The 19,079-nt window shown below is 44.6% G+C and overlaps 1 protein-coding gene across 8 annotated transcripts in view; it reads right to left on the reverse strand.

Moving 5' to 3' along the window:
• Nucleotides 1-3,977: 3,977 nt before the first annotated feature.
• Nucleotides 3,978-19,079, reverse strand: part of FERMT2 (FERM domain containing kindlin 2) — a 94,434-nt gene continuing 79,332 nt past the window's right edge. For 4 of the 8 annotated variants that reach the window (XM_035099036.3, XM_088655930.1, XM_088655933.1 and 1 more), the window contains 6 exons: nt 17,939-18,045; nt 15,163-15,384; nt 9,656-9,676; nt 7,470-7,594; nt 6,664-6,805; nt 3,978-5,542 (listed from right to left, as the gene is read on the reverse strand). In XM_035099036.3, the coding sequence (XP_034954927.1) occupies nt 5,369-5,542; nt 6,664-6,805; nt 7,470-7,594; nt 9,656-9,676; nt 15,163-15,384; nt 17,939-18,045 (791 nt within the window). In that variant the 3' untranslated portion in view covers nt 3,978-5,368. The remainder of the gene's footprint in view (nt 5,543-6,663; nt 6,806-7,469; nt 7,595-9,655; nt 9,677-15,162; nt 15,385-17,938; nt 18,046-19,079) is intronic. The other 4 variants (XM_035099113.3, XM_035098956.3, XM_088655943.1 and 1 more) reach the window with 1 other exon arrangement.

Raw genomic sequence — 19,079 nt, forward strand, 5'->3', positions numbered from 1 at the left:
AAAGGAGACCAATTAATATTGAAATCATATGAGCAGATTAGGTCAAATTGTGCTAGTTGGCTGCAATATATCCAAGTCCAAAGCCTTTTTAAGGAGCATAAAGTCAAAGGGTTCCCTAAAGGGAAATCCAAGATTCAGGAATTAATAATTGACAATAAGACCAAATTATTATCCAAAATTTATAAATATCTTTTGGAATGGGAATTAAAAGATGAGGAAATAAAGTGTGTTATGATTAAATGGGCACAGGATCTGGGCAAACCAATCTATAAAGTACAATGGGAAAATTTGTTTAAGAGAACAATGAAATTCACGGCCTGCGAAGGAATCAAAGAAAATATGCTGAAAATGCTTTATCGTTGGCACCTCACTCCGGATAAGATTGCCAAAATATATAAAAATACCGATAAAAATTGTTGGAAGTGCAGTAACAGGATAGGGGATTATATGCATTGCTGGTGGGGTTGCATAAAAATTAAAAAATTTTGGGGGGAGGTCTATGAGGAATTAAAAAAAATAGTGAAAGTCACTTTTAAAAGAAAACCGGAATATTTTTTATTAAGTTTGCTTCCAGAAAACCTCCCTAAGGATAGAAGAGACATTTTTCTTTATGGATGTGCAGCAGCACGATTATTGATAGGTCAGAATTGGAAAAAGGAAGAGGCACCAGGGGTAGCAGATTGGCAGATAAAGCTAGTTGAATTTATGAATCTTGACAAAATGACTGCCGTAATTAGAAATGTATCGAAACAGAAATTGATTAAAAAGTGGGAATATGTGGAAGAATATTTTAGGAAGAAGAATATCCAAACGGAGTTAAGGGTCTGTTTAGGTTAGAAGAGAATAGGGGTTTTTTGTTAAAAGAATCAAGTGAAAAGGAAAGGGATTTATATTAATATGATATAAATGGAGAAATGACAACGCAAGAATATAGTGAATAGGAGAAATAAGCGACACGTTAAGAGTTGGGAAGTGGTTTTATTTTCATATTTGTTGTTTGGATTTTGTGAACATATAATTTTATTGTACATGCTTTTAAAAATGATTCAATAAAGTTTACTTTTTAAAATTAAAAAAAAAAAAAAAAAATGAAATGAGTCTCAGCCCACATACTTTGCCATTCCAAGCCTGTTAACTTAATATTAAGCTCTGCCTCCCAAGTGGCTTGTAACCTTCCCCAAGTCGGAAACTAAGCGTCTTACATATGGCTCTTAAGTTGATCACCGCAGATGGTGACAGCAGTCACGAAATTAAAAGACGCCTGCTTTTGGGGAGAAAAGCAATGACAAACCTAGACAGCATCTTAAAAAGCAGAGACATCACCTTGCCGACAAAGGTCCGTATAGTTAAAGCTATGGTTTTCCCAGTAGTGATGTATGGAAGTGAGAGCTGGACCATAAAGAAGGCTGATCGCTGAAGAATTGATGCTTTTGAATTATGGTGCTGGAGGAGACTCTTGAGAGTCCCATGGACTGCAAGAAGATCAAACCTATCCATTCTGAAGGAAATCAGCCCTGAGTGCTCACTGGAAGGACAGATCCTGAAGCTGAGGCTCCAATACTTTGGCCACCTCATGAGAAGAGAAGACTCTCTGCAAAAGACCCTGATGTTGGGAAAGATTGAGGGCACTAGGAGAAGGGGACGACAGAGGACGAGATGGTTGGACAGTGTTCTCGAAGCTACGAACATGAGTTTGACCAAACTGCGGGAAGCAGTGGAAGACAGGAGTGCCTGGTGTGCTATGGTCTGCTAGAAAAACTACTCTTTTAAATAACAATAGCTTTTACTGTGTCCTTGTACTTGTTAAATATACATGCACAAAGCAGGCAGGTATTACTTATGTTACGAATGTGTTACATAGATTTATCACTAAAACTCTTACAAACTCACTCTCTGAGGCAGACAGCAGAACAGAACAGAACAGACCTACTGCTCAGGGGCTCTAACAACACAAGACTTATTGACTTATTAACTAGTATCCGTTACTTAGCATTTTTATCTCACAAAAGGTCTGCTTCTCACGTGGCTTGTAATCTTCTCCAAGTTGGAAATTGAGTGTTAATAAGAGTCTCATTTGGGCAGTATTTCCAAAATTGTCCCACTCATCCTCATTGAAACATGATCACATGGTCCCTCCAAAAGGGTTAACGAGCGCTGAGCAAACCTCGGTATTTTTATGCGTGGTTTGAAGAGGAAAGAGGGAGGAAGAGGGAGAAGGAAATGAAGCCCTTACAAGGCAGCTTGAAAAGTCACAGGAGCAGCTCTCCAGCCACTGCTGCCTATGTGCTTACTGAGGGGAGGTCTTCTATGCAGGCACCAGCCCCTCCCCAGAGAATACTGGAACCAAAGCAACCTATTTTATTATTTTTTTGGCAGGGGGAAAAGTGTGGACCAGAAGTGAAGAGGAAATGGGAGGGGAGGAAAGGGCAAAGGGCAGGTCTGTGCCTAAAGGTTTGTGTCAAGTTTGTGACCTAATTTTTGTGCCAAGGGAAACTGAATCCAGCTGCGAACAGCAATCTAATTAAGAGATTTTGCAAGTATTTGCTTATTTTGCACAACTTACTCTGCTATTAGCAGTCACGGAGAGGCAAGAAAATCTGCTGAGCAATAAAATCCCACTCCCTGACGAATGAAAATCCACGGGGCCTTCCCACCTTGTTTCAAAATATCCCTTCACCATCATGAGGGCTAGAAACCTGATTGTGTGTGTAGCGTGTTTGAAGCTGAAAATTTTAGGATGACTGATGACCGTTGGGGTCCCTTCCAGCCCTACAATTCTATGAAGCAAGACGCAAATCAACACCTGCGTTGTGCAGCAGAGGGTCACTCCTGCCTCCTGCTTATAAGCCAGGCTTTTTCTCTTTCCTGTTCCAGCTGTTGATTAAGTTCCTCCAGTAAATTCTTAGCTGGCATAAAACAGGTCTGAGGAAGAGGGTCTAGCCTCATAGGAACTGAACTTTTCCCACACAAGGAAATAAGCAAGCTCCACACTTAACCCCCCGCCCCCTGGCTTTTTTGGAAGGTGACTGACAAGAGGAATTGTCACTACTACCAGAGAAGTAGTAGATGACCTTATTTTTGGATGAGAAAAGCATTTGTCCAGTTCACTCTGTTTGGTGTTTGGCGACACTGCAACCTTCCCATCTCCGTCCAAATCCCTGTCTCTTTTAGATTTCCTCATCTCACCTCAATGAGCACCCACTCTTCCAGAATGTTTAACGGCAAACGTCCAAGTGCCTCTGGCAGAGCACCCTCATGCCCTCACCCACCTACGGGCGCCTCCAAGCTCAGCTCAAAGCTTATGCGCTGGGATGGGGTGGAGAGGACGGACCCCCCCCCCAGGGGCTTGGCCAATCAAACACCCTGCCCTTTCTCCCACAGTTCCCTCCCATATCCAGTGGGTCAAGAGATCCTTAACACAAATGGCTTAGCTAAAATAAGTTATGCAACTCTCCTGCTCAAGCCCCATCGAGAAAACCAGTTGCACGGAGACCGAAAGAGCAATGTGAAGCAAGTTTGACATTTGTACATCTCCGTTATTGAGGCTTGCAAAACTGATGCGTTTAATGAAGAGGGTTTGGCCAGATTGCCTTTATTAGCTTTGGAAGTTACATTTCATCTCAAACAGGAAGGAAGCCCACTTTGTGATTATTTCCCACTAGAAGCAACCTCTCTGCACGCTGTCTATATAAAATTGCCTTCAGATTACATTATACTACCAATTGAAAGGGTACAGAGGCAATGTTTAGCCCTAAACAAATTCAGCCTGGCTTGTAGAACTTCATGATTTGTTCCCCCCAAATGTAATTAGCATTGACTCTGGAACACTTATGACTGAGCAGCTCTGGGAAATACTATTAAAGGTCAAGAAATTACCTTTGTGATGCACCAGACTCCCCCCCCCCTCCCCAAATGTATTTTTAGTTTTCCAGGGAAAGATGACCACACATACAAAATGGACACACAGAGACCGGAGGTTAAATAAAAGATTTGACCTTTATTTAAAATACAAGGCATTTGTACATAGTGTTTTATGTCACGGGACTAATGAGCACAATACTGGTTTCTCCCCTTGGCATAGGCAGGGCGAGTTGGGGGTCTCCCTGGCTGTTAGTGTTAATTGCAAAGTGGGAACCCTCAAGTCAAGGCAACTGAGTCTTGTTAAGGGCTTTGTGGCACAGCTATAAGGAAGTCAGGATTTTAACTTAGATTAAAAACATACCATAAGGCCAATACGCTTGGTACTATTGCGATTCCTACTTTGGCTTGTGAGACTAGGTTTTTAAAAATAAAAAAAAAGAAGAAAGAAAGAAAGAGGAAGAAAAACCTGTACAATTTTATAAAATTTGTGTTTTTCTTTTTACATTAGTTACACGCACGCACACACACACACACAAATCCTTATACTTCATAGACCTTTACTTCATATTGTAATGATGTCTTCTTTTTTGCATATCATCTTAGGTAGACAGTGACTATGCTGGTGAATACTAAAGGTGTTTGTAATACAATACGGTGTAAAAAAAAAGATAAAGGGAAAGATGAAAGAGACACACACACAATATATATATATATAAATGATTATCAAAAGGAAAACAAGACGTTATAACAGATACGCCTTGAAACCTAACCAAGGGAGTATTTTTCAAGGCCACGCATGATTGTTTTTGTAAAAGCTCCAGATCCTTGCAATGGACCTGATTTACGTAGTGCGAAAAATATGGGGCCAAAGGACAGAGTCCGCCAAGCACCACTGCTGCACATGAGGCACCCATGCGCAAAACCCCAACAAAATGAATGGGGAAAGAGGGACAGCAAAGAGGGCTTCCTGGATTGCACACCAAAAAAGAAAAGGCTACTTCTTCTAAAAGTAGGAAGGGTGTTGAACACATGGATGTCATTTTTTTTTACAATATATATATATTTATTTATTTATTAAAAACTCACAAAACATGCATTAACCATGATAAATAGACTTCATATAGATTAGGCCCTGGGTATCTTTATAGTTAAGATGGCTTAGAGGTGTTTATCGATTTGGTTAGCTTACATCTGTCAGAAATTAACCTGACCAGTCCCCACTGTCTGGCTGAGTGAGGTGGGGCAGGGGAGGGGAGTGGGGGGGGCAAGAGGCACAAGCGTCAGCGTTATACGGTTCGTGTTAATTGTCTTGCTCTAGCAGATTAACGGAAGTGCTGTTTAGTGCACATACAAACTGGTCTGCTAATGCAAAAGTTTCCATGATATTAAAAAGATACACTTCAAGCTTAACTTGATTAAGCAGCATATTTCAGATAACAGCTGTTGAAGTTAAATATTAATATGGCCGTTTGAGTTTCTGTCAGTACAACGGGAGGTCTCATCCGACTCACACCCAGCCACTGGTCAGTTTGTAGAACATCTCTTCATCTAAACTTTCGTTCTGGTCTTTCGCACGCGTCGACAAGAAAATGTAGCCGCCAATGAACTCGTGCACCACTTTGCAATCCACTTCGGTGCAGATGAAGGACACTCGGACGTCATCTGCAAATTCTACTGTTACCTGAAAGTGCAAGGCAAACACAAAACTTTGTGCCAGCCTAAATGGTTGTGCTCAAGGGCCCTCCATGACAATACTGCCACTTAACTCACACCAGCTGGAAGCGAGCAGACTGTTTGGGCAGCGTGGAACCTGCGCGCACCCAAGCCACCGTGTCGTTCAGATGTGGTGGCTCGGGTGCACTGCAGGCCCCGCAGTGAGTGCTGCCCGGCATTTTGTCACCCCCCCTCAGTGGTGACACCTGGGGCGGCCCGCACCCACTGCACCCCCCTTCCTCCACCCCTGAGTGTACACAGGAATTATTCCGTTCTATCACAACAACCCCATAAAGTAGGCTAGGCGGAGACTGACTGACTCAAAATCACACAGCTCCATGGCTAGCAGGAATTTGAACTCTCCTAGGTCCAATATTTTATCCACAATCCAGATGATTCTACCAACCAAGGTTGAGAGGACTAAGAATACAGGAAAAACACATGTGATTCCTCCCCTCTTACATGCCATTTCCTTCCTCAGCTTTGTCAAAACCAGGAGGTTTAATTTGTGGCTCTGACAATGTTGCTGGACTTCAGTTCTCAGAAGCCCCAGGCAGCATGACTAGCTTCCAGGGATGATGGGATCTGTAGCCAAACAACACATGGGAATCTAGAGGTTAGCCACCACTTCTCTAACCAGAGTTTACCCTGACGACTGAATCGAGGAACTATGGTTAGTGCCATTCATATGGCTATATTTCTCACCTGACTGACAGAATGGAAAGATCTTAGATAGCCACAGGCCTTTCACCAGCCAGAGTTTCCTTATCAGGTGAATGCCATATCCTTCAATAAGACAACCTAGTCAAATGCTGAGATCATCAATTGCTAATTCATCTGGTCACATGAGCCACCATTTTTAACATCTTCAATGTATAATCAAAGTATATAAACAATCTGAAGTTCTTTAGGATATATTTTGGCCCTCAGAATTCTCCCTGGGGTCACACCCTCTGTTCTAAGCCCACATCCCTCAATGGCTCTGCTTCAGATCCCAGGTTTATTGGCCTGGCTGCCATGTGTTGCTGAATGGCAATAGTGCCTCTTGCTGACCTTCAGCACGCCCAGAGAGCTCTAAGCCTTGCTTACCATTTTTATTTCCCAATTCACGTTCCACTGTTTCATGTTGCTGAAACGCCACGTCTTGATAGCGTCGCTGGTGCTTGCATCCATCCGTATCAGCCGGTTGTAGGCGATCCCAATAAGTTCTTCCTTCTTGCCCCCTTGGAACCTGAGGTGTCCAAGTTGTATAAATAAACACTTTTACATCAATGTCTCATTCTTTCCAAAAGTGCCTAACAGTGAGAAAGTACTAACTGCCTCCAGAGAAGCCCACTCCTTGGGCTGTTTGCTGCACTTACTGTGGATGAGTTATTACTGTATGAGGGATGGCTCCCGAAGGCAACAAAGCAGTTAGTACTTTCTGCACTGACTCATGCAGAAGCACAACGAGTAGCCTCTTGTGTACACTAGCAGTTTTTATGTGGCTCAGTACACCCATACCCACACCCCGCCAGCACTTTGGAAATGCTGTCCTATGTGTACATTCACTCTAACAGATTTTTTACTGCTCTGTATTGCTTTTTATTCAGCTGTTTTCATGGTTGAGAACTGGTTTCGGTGACTTACTTTGGAAAGGCAGTGTAGAAAAATAAGTTTTGGGGTGGGGAAAGCCTTTACTCGTGATTGTGCAAAGCACTCTTTCCCTCTGCCTAGATCCCAGTGAGAAAACTCAAGAGGAGGTGGTTTATATTGTTATGTTCCCAGTTCCACGTTCTTAAGGGCAATGAGTAGGCATAATCCGGAAACTGAAGAAGCCCATATACCCAACTGGCCATTCCAATCTCTCAGCTCACACCTGCACACTGATGTTTTTGGTGGGTAACTGCACAGACCTTGCAATGAAGTGTGTGATGCCGAACTCTGGGAGGGACTGCCAAGCTTGTATAAATCTCATTTTGGCTTCAATGAGACTCATCTGGGCGACGTTCTGATGGGCCTCCAAGATCCGGGCAGTGATCTGTAGGGTAGCAACACAGAGAGTTGATACTCTGCATTTACAATGGCAAGAAGGGAACAAAATACAGAGAGCTGCACAAAGGGTGTGTGTGTGTGCAGAGGAGAAGGTTTATTAAAATGACCGCAACATGCCCCTGCACAGTTTCTTGCCTCCACTTAAACTTGCAACTGTGCTCCTGCAAATGTCTTGTAAATACTGATCTTTGAGGATGTTTTTCTGCGTGTTGTATGTCTTGAAAATGTGAGCTGCTCTGATTATCATTATTTTTAATAACCCTGCACATTCACAGAAACAGCTGTGCACCCATTTATCAAGTGGTGGGAAAGGAAGCACGCCCTGGGAGACGCAAAGGCACCTGGGATTGTGCAGGGCCAGATTCTCTTCCTCCCCAAAAAGGAAGAAATGGTTTCATGTGCACAGATACGTACCTGCAAATGGGTGGTGGGCAATATCAGTTACATAAAAGTAGGGGGGAAATGCCCCCAAATTAATTAGCTAGTGAAAAATGACAAGCATACCCTGGCTGTCTCAGCTACCTTTTTATTTTAAAAAGACTAAACATTTTTTTCTAATCCCTTTGAATATGGAAAAGGAATGGGGATAAAGTAGGCAGCCTCTGCAGAGGTCTCTGGATTTTAAAAAACAGGCAAAGCTTCCAGGAGGTTCTCAGCTCCTCTGTCTCTCCCCCACTGAGGTTCTTGTTCCCTTTCCCTTCCTTGTTTTTTCTCTGTCTTGGTTAATTCTTTGTTGAAGGATTTGCAGTTTTTAAAACCCAAGCATGTTAGCAAAAGCAAAGGTCACAGCAAAAGCAAAGGCTGCCAAAGAAGCTGCCCGCTCTGGTGGGGGAGGATGCTGAGCAAAGGAAATAAGGCTGCTCATTCTTCCTCCCCCACTCTAGAATATGTATTCTTCATTCATCTAGAGGGGCATTAAATGCAGCAGTGAAATCTTCTGCTCACTTGCAGGGAGCAGCAAAGGCCTTCCAGTGACCAGCAGCAACTGGCAATGTGCTTTCTCCGCTTACAACCTGCCTGCCACCGCAGAGCTTTTAGAGCTGCCAGAGGGGCTTGACGGCTTTGCTTAGAGCTGGGCTGGCAAGGGCCAAGAGCCAAAATGGAGCGCATGCACGTTTAGTCACTGCACTTGGCAATGCGATGGGTAGCTGCACGTCCTTAATGTCTGGCCAGGAAGTGTTAACTTTCTATCACCTCCACGGTCTCACATTTTCCTTGTTTCACATTTTATCTGTTTGACCATAAGCCTGTGGGCATGGGCCATCTGCTTCATTGTTCTTAATGGCAGTGCAGCACCTAGTTGTTTAAACACTTGATTTATTTATTGCTACTATTAAGGAAGAGAAGGGACAGCAGGAGCACTGTGCAAGCAATGGGCTACGGGAACAGAGTGCACCATCAGGGTTGCTGCCTATCCATAACTCTCTCCGTGTCTCCTGGAAGCCAGAAGTCATGAGAGGGATCAGCGAGAGCAGCTGCATTAAGAGGTCTCCTTTTTTCCACGGCTCATTGACATGGCAGGTGCTTACCTCTAAGCTAGGATGTGTGACCATTAGAGCATCCTTGCTAGATCAGAATTTCCATCCAGCCCAGTGCCGTTTCCAACAATGGAAAGCCCACAATTCCCCGTTTAGTCTTCCAGTCAACTGCTTATTTTAGAGCTACACTTCCTCTGAATGTGGAGGCTCTATTTCACTATTGCTGGTATCTAAGCCCTTTATTGATCTGCCATTACTAGTGCATTTCCTGGGGTTAGAAAGCAAAGGAGGAGACACAAGAGTAGCTACGTACAAAACGCAGCACACCCTTGTCCCAGAGGAAAGCAGGTAGCAGGAGAGATGGGAGGGTGGGGAATCTCCGCCCGTCGCTTCTTGTTTACTTGTATGCCATGACATAGCATAACACCACACGGAAGCGCTTGCAAGTCAACACACGCTACATTTCTTAAAGTGCATCTCTGGGAGCCCCTTCCCTGCTTTTAAGCATATATTCACAACACAGCAAAGTCTTTTAAGTGCTTGTTTATTTTATGTTTACTGTCACTTACCAAGTCTCTTATATAGCCTGGCTGCAGAAGGCAAATGCGAAGAAAAGAAAAGGAAGCAGAAAAAAAGGCAAATCAGAAATATGGCAACAAAGCAAAGGGAGGAAAATGCGCAAATTATCAACAATTGCAGTTCAAATCAATTAAAACAAAACAAAAACTCAAAACCTTTCACCAAGAACAACTGTCCTGGGGTGAAAAGCAGCAGGAAATGAGCACAAGCATGAAGAAGGGAGCAAAAAGAAGGGGAGCAAGACCAGGGGCTCCCCAGGCACTTTGGGCTGCAACAACCCAGGGCTGGCTGGGGCTGGTGGCAGTCCAAACCATCTGGAGGGCGGCAGGTTGGGGAAGGCTGTTCTAGTAGAGAATGGAGACTCAGCCATGGGATGACCTTCCACAGCCCACAGAATCTTGGGAGATTTTCACCCTGTCCTTTATTTAAGGCAAGCTTTTAGCTGACCGAGTTGATGAAAAATGGAATAGCAAACAAGTCAGCAAACCAAAATAAAAATGCAGGATTGTCATCTCAGATTGGAGAGCGAGAAAAAAAGAAGCGCAAGTTAAACTGTGTTTTCTGCAGCTCCTGATATCCAGATCCATGGAATGAACTTTTGCTTTCTGAGCAGAAAGAATCAAGTACTGCAGCATAATGAATTGTTGCTTTGAGTGTGAACGGCTCAGTTGCTGAATGTATGTAAGTTACCCAAATCACATCAAACAAGCAGAAATCTCCAGCATGTTTCTGGTGTGGCGGCTGTAGCGAAATAAGAGGCCACCTGAATGGCAACAACAATTTCTATAGGTAAGAGGAAGAGATCCTATTTCAACTAAATAGGGGGGGGGACTCTGCACCCCCGTTGGCACTTTTCACCAAATGTCTTTTTGCCAAGAACTACCTCCATTTTGCAGAAGGGCTCGGGGGGAAAAGGCTCCCTTTCCGAGGCCCAACACCTGGCAGCATCTCCAGTTGAAATGTAATCTCAGGTAGAGTCAGGCAGGCAGGGAAAGTCCTCTGTGCGGAGAACTGTTGCCAGTCAGAGCGGACAGCACACTGCTAGAAGAGACACAGTTCAGTAGCAGAGCCTTGGCCCCAGCATCTCTGGGCAAGGCGGGCCAGATTTCCTGCCCAAAATGCTGGAGAGCCGCTGCCAGTCAGTGCAGACAGCAGTACTGTGTGAGGTGGATCAATGGTCTGAATCAATATAAGGCAGATTCCTACATTCCTTAACTGTTAAGATTTGATTCCTAGAGCTTGCTGTCTATTTCAAGTGTGGCAGCTGAACTTTGCACTGTAAAGCGTGAAGCTCTGTACAGTGGCACCTCGACTTATGAAAAATTCGACAACCGAATTTTTTGACTTACGAGTGGGGCAAATGGCCGCACGCTTACGAATTTCTCGACATCCGAACGGAAACCGTGGCGGTTTTAGATAGGGTTTTTTCGACTTACGAATTTGTAGATGGGGTTTTGCTTCGACTTACGAATTTTTCCGTTTCCAATGCATTCCTATGGGAAATCGTGTTTCCGATGGCGTTTTTCGACTTGCAAATTTTTCGACCTACGAAGGTGCCTTTGGAATGGATTAAATTCGTAAGTCGAGGCACCACTGTAGTGGAAACCAGTCCTGCTCACAGCAGTGGAAACAGACCTGGCATGTGACAAGGGCTATCTTTACTAGTCCACGGATGCTGTAAATCAGGGGTCAGCAAACTTTTTCAGCAGGGGGCTGGTCCACTGTTCCTCAGACCTTGTGGGGGGCTGGACTATTATTTTTTGGGGGGTGGGGGGGAAAATGAATTAATTCCTGTGCCCCACAAATAACCCAGAGATGCATTTTAAATAAAAGCACACATTCTACTCGTGTAAAAACACGCTGATTCCCAGGCCGTCCATGGGCGATTGGGCTGTATCCTGCCCCCTGGCCTTAGTTTGCCTACCCATGCTGTAGATTCGTATATCAACGGGTTGCTACTTCAGAAGCAGCAGCTCTCCCTGCTCTCCACTTACTCCCTGCATTTTACAAATTCCACAAGGGCAGCATTTCCTTCGTTCCACCAACAACACATCACACGACATCTCTGTGCAGCCTCCCAGATCTAAGCAATCCAAGGAAGGCAATGCTAACAAAATACAAGTCCACACCTCTTGCCAGCTTTCCTTAACCGAAGCCCCCCTCCTGCTTCTCCACTCAATCCATTTCCACCTCAAGGGAACCCAGAATGGGCACACTTTATCCCACCCACCCCCCACCTCTCCTGCTGCCCACAACATCACTTCTTAATGTAAGAGTTGTTTCCCCCTGGGTCTGTGCCCTCTTGCATGCTTCAAAGGACATTTTTCAAAACAAATAAATGGTAATTTCATTACATGCGCTCTCCCTTCTCCACCATGCTGGGTATAATGGCTCTTTCAGAGAATAAATGAAAGTTATACAGGTCATCAGCACTATGCCACAGCAAGAGATCCACCCACCCCGCTTTTCTGGATGGCATCTCCCTCTCTGGCACACAGAGGCTGTCCCTGCAATTCAAGAACAGGAAGCAACTTTCCTCTAATTAAATTTCCAAAAAAAAATCCTCCAAGTGAACATTATAAAAAAAACTTCTGCTGCACTGCCCAAGTAATAAACAGTCTGTCTGCAATCCACCCCCATGCTTTCTGTTACCTTAATCCTAACCACCTCCAACCTGATGTCTTCCAGATGTTTTGTACTACAATTTCCATCAGCGTAAGTGTGCCAGCTGGGGTTGATGGGAGTTGTAGTTGAAAACATCTGGAGGGCAGCAGCTTGGGGAAAGGAAAGCTGCCCCGTATACCCTGTTCTGAATCATGCATAGCCGAGAGCTCCAAAAGCACAACACATTTCCTGGAAGTGTTCCCTTCCAGTGGTAGGAATGTCAAGCATTTAAAGTTGAAATGGGGGCGAAAACCCACCATGGAAGATGTACTAGGACCACAGCATGTTTGAATTTTCTGTGCAGCACTTAAAGAAATATTAAGAGGTATGAAAATGGTCTGAATAAATGAGTAAATGGATAGATACACTGCTCAACGCCCACGCGTGTTGCTAGGACACCAAAGAGCAATTGTGTGATGGCACACAAACATTAATAGTCACAAGTGCCAACCAAGGAGTTACACCAAAACTTACACATGACTGCAGCATCACTGAGTCACATGTTTTGGTGCTCGTTTCAGTTATCGCAGGACACAACTTAGAATGCTACTAAACACTCAGAAGCCAGTTTGGCTTTGGTGGGGAAAACGCAGGAATTTAATATACGCATTCAACAAAAACGTTTTGTTGAATTCATTCCTGTGTTTTCCCCACAAAAGTTGAAATCTTTTCCAAGCCTTTGAGTTTGTAAAGCAGCCCAAGCATGTTCAGAAGGCAACTGTGTAAACTGAACTAAACCAAATCCTAGTGCTGATTTATTCTGCCAGCCATAGCTTTCATTCTAGACCAGACTATGTCAGTTATGAACTACTTATTTCCACTTCAGATCACTTGATTCTATCAACATCCATGGGGTCAAACTTGTTTAAGTGGAAATATATTGGCAAAAAAATATTTTTTTTGTTTTGTTTTACTGTGCTGGGCTTGGAATAAAACTTCCAAGGAGCGCTGCTCAAGATAACCAAATCCTTCATTCAGCAAATTCCCAAGTTTGGTCACTTTTTAACAATAGCCTGAACAAAACAAATTAAGATCAATTAAGCAGCGTTAATGAAACATCCTAATTGTTTTTTAAAGCCATCAAATATTAAGAGGTAGCTTTTAAGTAAATTTATAGATGGCAATTAACTGCTTTAAGATTCTGTTACACAGAAAAAAACATCTTCACCATTGTGCTGGAGAGGATGCAAGGCAGTTGGAAGGACAATTCCATACGTGGTGAGCAAATGGACTTGTGCAGCCATTCTGGGGAAAGTGTGTTTGTGGAGAGAAGCAGTACTACAAATCAGAATGTGCAATTTAATCCAAGTCTAGGTTTACTAACAATATTTAAGGAAGATCAGCTCAATTATTTACATTATAAGGAGCTCATCACTTTCTTTTCCTGGTGGAAGCATGACGACTCCTAGCACAGAACTGGTGAGGACTTGAACACCTACTGCATATCAAAGGATGGGGACAGAATGTATGGCCTTATCTGAAAAATGGGCAAGACAGAGTTCATGCCTTGAACAACTCATCTGATGATTCCCCTGAAATACGGCACCCCTTTATAAAACAAAACATTTGAATGAACTGGCACCCACCGACTTTGCACATAGGTTTATGGCTAAATCAAGCACACTAAATCTCCTGTTCTGGGGGTGGGGGAGAGGTGGAAATGGGGTAAACTTAATGTCCTGTTCATACAGTGGTGCCTCGCTAGACGAATTTAATTCGTTCCACGGGTCTTTTCTTATAACGAAAAATTCGTCCAGCGAATCCCATAGGAATGCATTGAATTTGCTAGACGAATTTTTCATAAAACGAATTCGTCTAGCGAGGCAACCTCCGCTCGAAAAATCCTTTCGTTAAGCGGAAATTTCGTTAAGCGAGGCACCACTGTATTTTGTTGAAAATCAATAAAAAAATAATTAAGAGGTACTCTGTAAAAAGTCACGAGGGACTGGGAGTAGAAAGAGAGAGGGTGAGGAGAGTGTTCAATTAGCCTCCTGAAAGGGAAATGCAAACAATACTACTTTTTCCACTGGTAGGGCAGACAACTACAGGTGGAGAGAGATTTCTTAAATTCTGGTTTGGAGTGGGCAGAGTGGAAGGAACAAGAGAAAAACACAGCAGAGGCAGACAGCCTGAACTGTACGTGTGAGATTACATGCTCACCATCCACCACCTTCTCAAGCAACTGAACAATTCCCACTACAGTGGAACCTCGGTTTATGAACACCTCGGTTTATGAATTTTCGGTTTATGAACTCCGCGGACCCATCTGGAACGGATTAATTCATTTTCCATCACTTTCAGTGGGAAAGTTCGCTTCAGATTATGAACGCTTCAGTTTATGAACAGACTTCCGGAACCAATTGTGTTCATAAACCAAGGTACCACTGTAGTGGAAACAGGCACGACCACTCTCCAAAGCACAGGGAAGTTGACAAACAGATCACACACCTCTGTACACCATGTTAATCAATCTGGAATGACCGTCAGTATTGTAATTATGAACACAGAGCAGACTCCCCACTCCATCTTCAAAGATGCATTAACCAAACAGCAGATGGGGGGGGGGGGGAAGAGTCTATTTTAACCATTTTTTAAAAACCCACCTAGATTTTTCAGTGTCATCAGTGCACACAATGCTTGGCTTCACAATAACACAGCAAAGGAGAGAGTCTTGCCCCCAATGACCTTACAATCTTATGTCCAATATTGAGCTGGCCAGCATAAGGAAGTGGGTCCAAAGTGGAGGAAACGATCCTTTGAGCGTATTTGGAAATCCACCCACCTCGTTTTCCGGACAAAGGCTCCAGCAAAATAAGACTCCAAAGTTAAGTACCTGCTTGTTTTTATACTTCTTCAGGTATCGAGGGGAAACCAGACATTCAGGGTTGATGTCCGTAGTGACCTGCTCAGCAATTATCTGTGGGTCTGGGTTCAGATGCTGCATTTTCAGAAAAGACAAGATGTTCTGAACTTCCAAGTTGTATGAACTGTCGGCCATGGTTTTGCCCTTGGAGGCTAGCCGGCAAGCTGCCATCCAGTGTGCATACTGCTTCTCCTGCAGTTTGAAAGGAAGAGGAGGTGCCCATTAGGCTGCAGCCTTTGCTTCATTTCACTCTGGTTCTGACAATTCCAGACCTGAAATTCTTGGTACATACATGGTAAGCCAAACTTAACACCAAATGCATTTGCAAGATAACCAACCATAAGAAAGGAGACAAAAGGTGATTGAGCGAGTGGTTGCTGAACAACTCCAGGCACGCCTGGAAGAAGCGGACCATTTGGATCCCTTCCAGTCAGGATTCAGGCCTCATCATGGGACTGAAACTGCCTTGGTCGCACTGGTTGATGATCTTTGGTGGGCTAGGGACAAAGGTGAGAGCTGTCTCCTAGTCCTGCTGGATCTCTCAGCGACTTTTGACACCATCGACCATAACATCCTTCTGGACTGTCTAGAGGGGTTGGGAGCTGGGGGCACTGTCATACAGTGGTTCCGCTCCTTCCTCCTGGGCCGTGTTCAGAAAGTGGTGGTGGGGGACGAGTGCTCAGACCCCTGGGCTCTCACTTGTGGGGTGCCTCAGGGTTCTGTCCTCTCCCCCATGCTTTTTAACATCTACATGCAGCCGCTGGGAGAGATCATCAGGGGGTTTGGGCTGGGTGTTCATCAGTATGCAGATGATACCCAGCTCTACCTCTCTTTCAAATCAGAAACAGTGAAGGTGGTGAAGGTCCTGTGTGAGAGCCTGGAGGCGGTTGGAGGATGGATGGCAGCTAACGGATTGAGGTTGAATCCTGACAAGACAGAAGTACTGTTTGTGGGGGACAGGAGGCGGGCAGGTGTAGAGGACTCCCTGGTCCTGAATGGGGTAACTGCGCACCTGAAGGACCAGCCTGGGAGTCATTCAGGACTTACAGCTGTCCATGGAGGCTCAGGTCAATTCTGTGTCCAGGGCAGCTGTTTATCAGCTCCATCTGGTACACAAGCTGAGACCCTACCTGCCTGCCGACTGTCTCGCCAGAGTGGTGCATGCCCTAGTTATCTCTTGCTTGGACTCCTGCAATGCGCTCTACGTGGGGCTACCTTTGAAGGTGACCTGGAAACTACAACCAATCCAGAATGCAGCAGTTAGACTGGTGACTGGGAGCGGCCGCCGAGACCACATAACACCAGTCTTGAAAGACCTACATTGGTTCCCAGTACGTTTCCGAGCACAATTCAAAGTGTTGGTGCGGAACTTTAAAGCCCTAAATGGCCTCGGTCCAGTATACCTGAAGGAGCGTCTCCACCCCCATCGTTCTGCCCGGACACTGAGGTCCAGCACCAAGGGCCTTCTGGCGAGAAGCCAAGTTGCAGGGAACCAGGCAGAGGGCCTTCTCGGTAGTGGCGCCCGCCCTGTGGAACGCCCTCCCATCAGATGTCAAAGAGAAAAACAACTACCAGATTTTTAGAAGACATCTAAAGGCAGCCCTGTTTAGGGAGGCTTTTTAATGTTTAATAGATTATTGTGGTTTATTTTTCTGTTGGAAGCCGCCCAGAGTGGCTGGGGTATAAATAATAAATTATTATAATATTATTATTATAAAAGGGCTCATCTTGCACAAATATTGTGGCATTCTGTTTCGTAAAGTTGTGTTGGAATTAAGTGTCAATCCCAGTGAATGCTGAATCCGAAAACTGTATCTGTGCAACCCTGTATTTTCACCTCCATATTGTGGGTTGCAGGTGGGAGAGACACATATATAAAATTGGTGCCTTGTTTATGGCCACCCAGCACAGCTTATGGCTGAGGTGAAATTTTACCTGGGGGCCGGTGCAACTATCCCTAGGTATGCAGCCATATGTAGTTAAATATGAATCATTTAGTACACGATTTGCAAACTACTACAGGGTATGGATCAAAGCTGCACTAAATGTGCAGCTGAAAATAAGCCACCTTTAGTTACTTCCCTTCCTTCTGTTAAATTGAGAAAAAAATTGTTTGTGGCACTGTTTCACCTCACTGGCTCTTGCTGCCAGGTCAGCAGTGAGAAACGTCCTCAGGTTTTTGCTGGCAGCCACACAGTGATGATTTGTCACCTTAAACACCTTATAGGGCTTGGACCCAGGCTATCTAAAGGATCACCTGTTCCCCATGATTCTTCCCACCTGTTAAAAACTTCTGTGGGAGGCTCTGATCTTGTGGCCTGCCACTGAGGACAAGGCCTCATTGTTGGTGGTGTCTAGGTTCTGGAACTCCCTCTCTTGAGGAGGCCTGCTTAACCCCTACCCTCAAAGGCCTACAGACAAAACCACTCTGTTCAGATGGGCCTTGGATACTGACTGATTCTCAAGGGCACTGCTGTTTTGGTGTTTCAGCTGTCTATTTTCAGTTGGTTCAAAGAAACAAATGCACCTGCAAGCAACCCGCACATAAAATAAACCAGGTGCTACAGTACGCTAGGTAACGTTGCCTCCAAGCCTCCTTGTCCATAAGGCTCCATATGCAGGGCCAGCCAGTCCCAGAATTTTGTGGTTCGCAGGAGAGCCCTGCAGCGCTCACCCCCTACTCACTTTTCACGAATAAGCATGTGCAATAGCTGCCCTGTGACAAATCCCCACGATGCAAACTTACGTTATCACAACGGAGCCAAATTTCATTCATGCCTTCAGCCACAGGGATCAGAAGTTTGATGTTGAACTTCTGGCCAGAGATGTTGACATCAGGAGTCACCTCACACCCTACAATAAAAAGGGCAAGATTTTATACTCTGCGTAAGGATGTGGGTGTGGATAAAATGTGTTATACTACACAATGCAGGAAGAAGTCTGGTTTTGGGTTCACTATTAGCAGATAATGATTACAGAAAGGGATGGAACAACTCGTTCCTGGATTCCCTTTTGGACACAGAGGCAGCTGTGAATGAAATTGAGGAAGGATAGAAAGCACAGAGCAAAATAATAATGGCCTACTATTCATAATAATATGGGACGCGGGTGGCGCTGTGGTCTAAACCACAGAGTCTAGGGCCTGCCGATCAAAAGGTCGGCAGTTCGAATTCCCGCAACGGGGTGAGCTCCCGTTGCTCAGTCCCAGCTCCTGCCAACCTAGCAGTTTGAAAGCATGTCAAAGTGCAAGGAGATAAATAGGTACCGCTCCGGTGGGAAGGTAAATGGCATCTCCGTGCGCTGCTCTGGTTCACCAGAAGTGTCTTAGTCATGCTGGCCACATAACCCAGAAAAACTGTCTGCAGACAAACTTCGGCTCCCTCAGCCAGTAAAGTGAGATGAGCACCGCAACCCCAGAGTCGTCTGCGACTGGACATAACAGTCAGGGGTCCCTTTACCCTTTACTCATAATAATGGCCTAATATTTGTAAGAATGGCTTACTATTCAACCACTTGTGAAGGTAAAGGGGGGGCAGGTGAGTCTGCTTGGACACTCCAGTCTCTGACATGGGTGCTCTACCCCCACCTTTTGATCTCAAAAGTGAGGTTTGCTTATTTTTAAATTTATTTATCCGAATAAAAAAGAATACAGTACAAAAACACAGGAAAGGGAAGGGGAGAAATACAGCAAAAGGACCGATGCAATATATATACAAGGTACATCACAACTTTTTCAAGGCACAAAAAGTTCCAAAATTCGTGCTGCATACATTAAAGTTGCCAAATGCCCACAGCTGCTGTAATTGTGTCTTTCTTGTCTTTGCTGGATGCATATGGAATAAAGTTCTGCTAGGTGGAGTAAAATGATTGCAGGTCTTCTTGCATAC

Source organism: Zootoca vivipara, chromosome 1 (genome assembly GCF_965207765.1).
Source record: "Zootoca vivipara chromosome 1, rZooViv2.hap1.1, whole genome shotgun sequence".
Classification (NCBI taxonomy): Eukaryota; Metazoa; Chordata; class Lepidosauria; order Squamata; family Lacertidae; genus Zootoca; species Zootoca vivipara.